Source organism: Mus caroli, chromosome 11, assembly GCF_900094665.2.
Source record: "Mus caroli chromosome 11, CAROLI_EIJ_v1.1, whole genome shotgun sequence".
NCBI classification, from domain to species: Eukaryota; Metazoa; Chordata; class Mammalia; order Rodentia; family Muridae; genus Mus; species Mus caroli.
Window position 1 is genome coordinate 29,636,219 of NC_034580.1, and position 8,414 is coordinate 29,644,632.

An 8,414-nucleotide genomic window follows, 5' to 3' on the forward strand; every position below is an offset into this window, starting at 1 on the left:
GACTTGAAAAAAAGAAAAAAGAAAAAAATAGAGAAAGAAATTGTCAGCCATAAGGAAGTGGAAAATATTACCAGTCCTTGCCTCGCCTAGGGCAGCTCACTCAAGTTTTCCTCCCTTGTTATCCATGGATGGGGGAGGTGAGAACAGTGTCTGGGATGGGTGGGAGGGAACTCGCAGTGACTGTGGAGACAGAGTGGTTATCTGGAGAGAGGCTGAGGTGGGACTGGGTAAGTCCATTTTCACTATCTTCTACTCTGCAGTCCCAAGGAATACTGGGAAGTGCTGGGTCTCTCCTCATGGCAATGGCTTGGGATTCTGCCCCCTGTTCCCCATACTTGTTGGAAGGTGATCTTTATCTGTGCCATAGTATGGGTGTCAGGTGCCCTGCAGCTTCCTGGCTTCTTGTGCTTTTCGTCAATCAGAACCATGCCATGCACAGCTACCATCTCTATTGCTTGCCTCTAAGAATGGTGGGAAGAACTTCCCTTAACCTCTGCCTTAAGAAGATCAACATATGGAAGAAGAGGTCCTTGGTCCTGTGAAGGCTCTACGCCTCAGAGTAGGGGAATGCCAGGGCCAGGAAGTGGGAGTGGGTGAGGTGGTGAGCAGGGGGAGGGGGAAGGGGAGAGGGAGAGGGGACTTTCGGGAAGGAAAACCAGGAAAGGGGATAACATTTGAAATGTAAATAAAGAAAATATCTAATAAAAATAAATAAAAATAAAATAAAAGGAATATATTTTAGCTCAAAAAATCTACATATTCTCATGTATGACATCCTCACTTTCCTCTCTTCTCTGGCCCTGATATGACAATCCCCCCAGGATCCTTCCTCCACAGCCACATATAGGAGCAGCAGCTTCCTGGTCTTTTTTAATAAGTTACCATTTTTCTCACCTGTGCTTCTGCTGTGGGTAGAGGGAGAGAGGCAGATGTTCTGCATCTAGGCTTGGTGGAGTAAGGAAGGGAGGAGATGAATATCCATTGTTTGTCCCTAGGTTCTAAAGTCAGACATCCTTCTCACAGCTTCTTTAAATATATATATATTTAAGGTATGTGAGTACACTGTTGCTGTCTTCAGACTAGAAGAGGGCATCCAATCCCATTACAGATGGCTATGAGCCACCATGTGGTTGCTGGGAATTGAACTCAGGACCTCTGGAAGAGCAGTCAGTGCTCTTAACCACTGAGCCATCTCTCCAACCCCTTCCCATAGCCCCCCTGCCACTGTCACTGGATCAGTGCTGTATTTGTGATGTTCTTATATCATGAGACATGTGGTTGGTGCTCTGTGTCTGCAGATTCTAAATCCAAATGCGCATCCAACAGCAGATGAAAAGTAATTTTAAAAATTGGATCCACTCTTACCATGGATAGAGTTTCTTTTCCTTGTCAGTGTCCCCGAAGCAACACAGTGTCACAGCTACACACAGAGCTTTAGTACTACTATTATCAGTTGTCTAAAGATGGCTCAAAGTATAGGAGAGGACGTGTACGTGTTATGTAAAAGAGCTATACCATCTTATATAAGGAACTCTGGCAGATTCTGGCACCTTCTCCTCATGACTAGCCTTTCAACTTGCTTCTTCATAAGCCCTAGGTTTCTCTACCTGGTTGAGCTTGAGTGAGACAGGATAAGACTGGTTGGTTGTCCCTTCACAAGAATCTCCTTGCTTCCAATGCTAGGTCTTTGCTGGTCCCTACCTGCTTCTCTGCCTCATGCTCACACTCAAGAGAATAAGACCTTGACAATGAGCCTAGTTACTGTCATTCTCATACTGCTGCCATCTTGGGCTAAGTGCAAAGGCTTGCCCATTGTTCTTATAAAGAGACCTAGTTTGGAATGAGTGAACTGACACCTGATCACAGACATTCTCTTGGTTTCCTGAAATCTTTTTTGTTTTTATATAAGAGCTGCCCTGCCTTGGATGTTTCTAGAACACTTTAGCCGGACACAGGAGATATGAAACCTAAAATTATTGAGAAATCACCCTGGGGGTGGGAAAAGTCTAAGGCCTGAGACAAGTTTTGGCTTTGATCATCTGTGGTCAAGGGACACATTGGAAAAGACATTTCAGATCAGCAACTCACTAGCTTTTTGTAGGTTGCAATCCATAAACTGTCCCTTATGCATAAAGGGACACTGTCCAGGCTCTGCAGACAGGCCTGGAGTGAATCCTAACTCCATTCTGGGCATTGACAAAGCATGCAGACCTCAGAGGAGACAAATGACAAGGGACAGTGGCTCTGGACTCAGGTACTTCTGGACAAGACTGGGATGCACAGCCTCTTGGAGGTGCTTAGGGAGCAAGCAGGTACTTCTCTACTCTGACTTCATGGCTCCCTTCTGTGCAGTTGGAATAATACCTATGCTAACCATAGGGAGGGGTGGTATAAAGGTCTCAGCACATGTCCTGACACACTGGAGGGGCTTTCTGTGCCCTTGCACCTCTACTATGTTCATTGTTATTATCCTGGTCCCTGAGTACCTTGTTATTGATCCCTATGGACTGCTCATCTTGGCCTCTTTTTATTCCAAAGGTGTGTCATGTTCAACAATATCTTTATTCTATCTTCTACTTTTCTGTTGTTTTTTTAACCCTGAGTTGGGTGAGTAATAATAAAAACAGGACACCTTCCCCCCGACACACACACACACACACACACACACACTTTATTGCTTTGGCTTTAAAGGATGATCTGCAATATTCCTTTTCATAGAATTTCTCTATTTTGACATTGATTGATTGATTGATTGATTGGTTATTTGATTGATTGGTTATTTGATTGACTGGGGTCCAGAATTCTCACCTATCCACTCCACTCTCCAAGCTTATACATATACATCATTCCATGATGCCTTCTTTACTCTCCATTTTCAATTGGCTGCCATGCTGCTGATTTGAAAGATGAAGTAATGTCTCTCACTGAGAAGGGAGCTTTGGAGCAGCAGGGCAGTGGTCCATTGAGCGTCAGCCACAGTTGAGCTTCATGTAACCAACCTGGGCATTTCCTGCAGATCAGCAGCATGGAGCATGTTTCAGGGACTGGGCCTTGCACTGCATCTGCATCTCATTTAAGCTCATAATCAGGTACTGAGACAGCTGCTAGAGGCAGCAGGGCTTCTCGTAGTCTATAGAAAATGGAAAGCACACATGACTAAAGCTACCCTTGACAAACCTTCAGGAACAGCACCTCAGGTACCAAGGGTGCGTTATTCAAACATTGGAACAGAGAGCTAGGTGTGTGTGTGTGTGTGTGCGCGCGCGCGCGCGCGCGAGCGCGCGCATTCCTGTACATTCCTGTACGTGCACTCATGCATGTGCACATACAGGTGGAACCCTGGCTAACCTGCGTTTGCAGGTTGCCTTATGAACCAATGCTTTAACCTCAGGTCGCACTCACTGCCAATGGTTGTATCAGTCTGTGAGAAGTTTATAGAGTCTGAGACTGGAGGAGAAAGCAACTCCCCCTCTCCCATTTCCAGGCATTGTATATACTCTTTGCCTAGGCATATGGTAGAATCAATAACAAATGCCATATACGAAAGAAACAATGGTAGACAGAATATAAGACAAAAAAACAAAAACAAAAACAAAAACAGCGTATAGAAGGTGTGCCATCAATAGCAACAATTCTTTAAACTTTCTATCTTTACATTTGCCGAACAAATGCATCAGTTTTATGTGTATAACCCCTTTGTTTCCCTGCCTTGCAGATATGGAAACTGTCTACCTAGACTGTCATTTCATGCTCAAAACTACAGTGCATAAACATTCATATCAGAAATGGAGCTGTTCCTCTGACCTGTAGCATCCTTACCTCTCCTGACTGCTAAGGAGCCAGGCTTCATAACACCAAGAAGCAGCTGAAGGCCACTCTGCTTTCAATAAGAACAAACTGGTGGGGAAGGAGGGCGGAAAACATTGAGAGACTATCTTCCTTCTCCCACAGTTCACTAGTGGATGAAATTATAGATAATTTTAAGGAACTGTCAAAAGAGATCCTTATCTGCAAAGAGTCAGCCAAGCACAAATATGGTGCCCAGCTTTAAGTGTCTGAGAGACTAATGGGAAAAAAATACTTGAACTGACAGTGGAGTTTAAGCCCCCTTTGTTCCTCCTCCTACTTGGCTGGGGTGTCTGAGCCAGTGGGGAATTAACTCTCTCTCTCTCTCTCTCTCTCTCTCTCTCTCTCCTCTCCCCTCTCTCTGCATTATGAACCCCCAGAGCTGTCCTTCCTTGTTTACTTATTTAGAAGTCAGCAGAGGAAGTGGTAAAGGAAACTAGCTGAGTCGTTTTCTGAGAAGAGACCATATTTGTTCACAGGGGAAGCCGCTGCTTTTGGGGATCTGGCTACAGCAGAAAAGAGTCCTCTTCAACAAGGGTGTTCCTGAGGGCATCTGGGAATCAGAAGAGCCAAGGACACCTCAGAGCTCTGGATCTGGGCTTTTTCCCTGTTCATGGCTGCATCACCTCTCCTCGGTTTGTGAGCCTCTCCCTGTAGAGCAGCCATGGCCTTGAAGAATGTCCCGTTTCGCTCAGAGGTCCTAGCCTGGAGCACAGACAACCTTGCTGACTATTTCAGGAAGGTGGGTCTTTCCCTCTCGTGCCTTTGGTCGGTCTGGTATGTCTTTGGTTGGGTGGGCAGAGACGGGAGGTGGGCTGTGGACAGAATGCGGAAGGTGTATGGTATAGTGGTAGATACTAGGACACAGACAGACATTGCTTTCTTGGTAATGTGTCCTGTAGAGAAAGATAGGGGAGAGGGCCCTCAGCTACACAAGTCCCTAGTACACACTGCCTGTACTTCCAGTGCTCTACAGGCTGTGTCTTGTCAGACACAACCCACTGTCATGGGAGATCTGTGTTGACTTATTAACAATCTGCATTGACAGTGTTGCGTCGTAACAACATCATTATTTTGCTTAGCTGAAAAGTCAGCTCGGGGAGTTTAAGTATTCCAAAGCTCTTGAGTCTTCTACAATCGGGTTAGATTGGAGTCTTGCCTATTTAGCCTTAAAGCACATGCTCTGAGATGCAGAGGCTTACTGGGGTAAAGGCTACTTACAAGAAAGGGAGATATGGAGTAGGAAAATGAACATGCAGGGCAGAAGGTTAGAACAGAAAGCTGGATGAACACTGGTGTTTTGACATCTGTTGTTCATGATCCTGGAAGAAGGCTAGAGTCTCTTTATTGGCCAGAGTCTCACTGGAGTTTTATGAGAATCCTGGAAAGCTATCCAGAAAGCAGACATAAGCCCCAGGATAGTTAGGGACGTAGAAGACAAGTTCAGCAGACTTAGAAGTCAGGCTGGACCAGAGTTCTACTGTCCTGATTTCCAGGATAGGAGGAGATAGGCAAGATCCTTGTGAACTTTGACCACAAGTCTGCTTAGGCATATCCCAAGCCATTAAACTCTTCTTAGGCACCCATGCCAAGGAGGTAAGAAATCTTACGACATGGGCTTCTATTGTTCATATTCCTGTAGGCTGGCTTCAAATTCCACTGATATTCCAGGTAGTGATTAAGACAATGTCCTAAAGCTAAGACCATATAATTCATCTACTTTGGCTTCTATTTTTCTAAAGAAATATTCCCAAGGATAGGCTCTAACCTGTAATCTATACAGTGGTTCCTTCCCAACCTACAGTAGAAAATGTGAGCACTTTGTACTGGGTGTGGCATGGCAGGAACACTGCACACAGATCCAGCCATTTGCCATCTGTTGTGAATCTCACTTGGGTTACTTTCCCCCCATAAGGTCATTACAAACTTTCAACACTGTGGGTGGAAATGTCATTGGGCAATTGACTTTTGAGGCATGTTTTTGAAATACTTTTCTTAACTGGAAACCAAGTAAGTTAAGGCAGAAAGGCACAGTTTGACTTAGGGTTGGGCCATTCTGACTTCTACCCAGCTTTGGAGTCAGACATGCCTTGGTTTAAACGTGACCTTTCCATCTAGCTTGGGGACTTCTTTTTATTGCTTCTCTATATCTAAACTTCCCAATCAGTGAAAGAGAGCCATGAACAGTAACTAAGCAGATGAGATGGCGGGGAGGTGGAAAGGAAATGCGTGGGAGACATTGAGCCCCAGGTTCTATTGCATCTTTGTCCTGCTCTTCTAAACCACACATGATGTGGAAGCTCAGACAGCCTGGGGAGACTATGTCATATGGCCTCAAACATGTGTGTCTTACCCTCCATTTGGGATCAAAACTACGAAGATTAAAGCCGCCATAGTCTACATGTCCTTAACTCCTTCAATTGGTTTAGGCCTGGCAGGAGAGTATTGCTGGGCCATGCAGTATACTCACTGGCTTTATAGCCATGTGTTCTAACTCTGTTGGGTTTCCACCTCACCATGTGACCTTAAGCCAGACCCTTCTTTCTGAGTCTTAGTAGCCATCATCTACAAAGCTGAGTAACCACTCAGTCAGTGCCTATCAATCTCGAGTGCTAACCAAAATTATTAGGGTGCTTGTTAAAATACAGGTTTTAGGTCCCAAGACTCAGTTTTAATGGTTTGCATCAAATATCTAGGTTCAAGGCTGGAACTCTAGCTTTGATTTAGAGTCGATATCTGGACTCTACAGAACCAGCAATTCATCTGATAGTGATCACAGCAGAATGAATTAAGGGAAGCTGACAATTCCAAGAGCCTACTACATACCTGGCATGAGGGTCAAGGAGATAGCAGGGTAGTGCAGATGCTGCCTCCCTCAACACTGGCCTACAAATCAGCTTCCGGAGTGCAATCCTCACTCTGAGGTGACAACAAGTATATTTTAAAGTTATTATTATTGAGGCGAGTCCTGGGAGGATAGCTCAGCTGGCCTTGGACTGACAATGATCCCAGCCTCTTTCCTCAGTCTCCTCGGTGCTAAGATTAGAGGTGGTTTTGTTTGTTTGTTTTGTTGTTTTGTCATAAGATACTGATTTTTAATTTTCCTCCAAAGAAGGTCAAAATGTTTATCAGAAGAACCTAAGCTTCCTGAGGAAAATATTTTACCTTAAATACTCCAGACCTCAATCTTGGAGGTGTTTTAGGTGTGAACTTTTGTGCTATTGATGGACAAGGTGAGATGTGTACACACCACCATCATAGGTTAGCTTTGAAAACTGAGACCTTAAAACACTTATTTCTGTTAATTCCATCACTCTGTTCTGAGAATTTGACTTCAACAATTTACCTCACATTAAAAAAATTAATAATAAGCAAATGAATGACCACTGTGAGATACCTGTTATCCGGATAGTTCTTTTGGCTGGCTCCTGTTACACACAGTGTGCACTTAAGTATGTGACACTGTTACATAGAGACTATCTCCGTGGAAACGTTAAAGCCATGCTCTGGAGTTCAGTTGTCACCTATGTCACTTCCCACCCATGCAACACTCTGGCTTTCTCATCCTTCACCCACAAAACTGGGGGATGAAGAGGCTCACAGCTGGTTTGGGCCTGCCACACACACAGCACCCAGCACTACCTAGCAGCTGCTGGTCTCACTGCTGAGCTAGCAGCCTGGGAAATGACCTGAACTCAGTGGTTAAAAATTATGGGGGTGATTCAGTGCACAGGTCTTTGATGGTTTGTTTATGTTGTTGTTTTGGGTCATTTAAGAGGAAATAAAAGTCACCATAACAAGACTGAATATGAGTCGAATTCTTCATCATGCTCAAAACTAGGATGCATTATTTAAATTGCTTAAGTAGTTACCAAGATGATTTTTGGGGGCACAAGACAGGGGCTGGTGTTTGGTTTCTTCTGTCAGTTCCTTTCTGCTCTCCTGACTACTATGTGACCTTCTTTGTTGGGCTTTAAAGACAGTGTATTCCCAGAGGTTCTGGTCCCAAGGCCTAGAGTGCACAGTTTCTCTATTTCAGAGACCCCAAGGGAGTAGTAAAAGCATGGTTAAGGTGGGAACCTGGCCCCTGTCTCAGACTAAGGATCAGGAAGGGGCTGGCTAGCCACAAGTACCACAAATTGCTAAGCTCAGGGGAGGCAAGTTGGGGGGAGGCACGGGCGTCTGTGGGACTGATGGCATCTTGCTCTTCTCTGTACAGCTGAACTACAGGGACTGTGAGAAGGCTGTGAAGAAATACCACATTGATGGTGCTCGGTTTTTGGTAAGCTCTCTCCAGTCTCACACACTGAAACCAAAATTATGATGTGCTCTGCCCAACAGCTGCAGGGTCAACTGGTCTACCTAGTCCCTATGGTCAATGTCTGTGGTCAATGCCTCCACAAAGCCTTTTGGTTTTTTGTTTTGTTTTGTTTTGTGTTTTGTTTTTTGTTTTTTGTGTTTTGTGTTTTGTTTTTTTGTTTTTTGTTTTTTGTTTTTTGTTTTTTGTTTTTTGTTTTTTGTTTTTTGTTTTTTGTTTTTTGTTTTTTGTTTTTTGTTTTTTGTTTTTT

The 8,414-nt window shown here is 44.3% G+C and overlaps 1 protein-coding gene across 1 annotated transcript in view; it reads left to right on the top strand.

Annotated features, from left to right (window-relative positions):
- Positions 1 to 4,109: 4,109 nt before the first annotated feature.
- Lcp2 (lymphocyte cytosolic protein 2) overlaps positions 4,110 to 8,414 on the top strand; it is a 45,009-nt gene continuing 40,704 nt past the window's right edge. The window contains exons 1-2 of the mRNA XM_021177401.2: positions 4,110 to 4,588; positions 8,066 to 8,128. Of these exons, the coding sequence (XP_021033060.1) occupies positions 4,511 to 4,588; positions 8,066 to 8,128 (141 nt within the window). The 5' untranslated portion in view covers positions 4,110 to 4,510. The remainder of the gene's footprint in view (positions 4,589 to 8,065; positions 8,129 to 8,414) is intronic.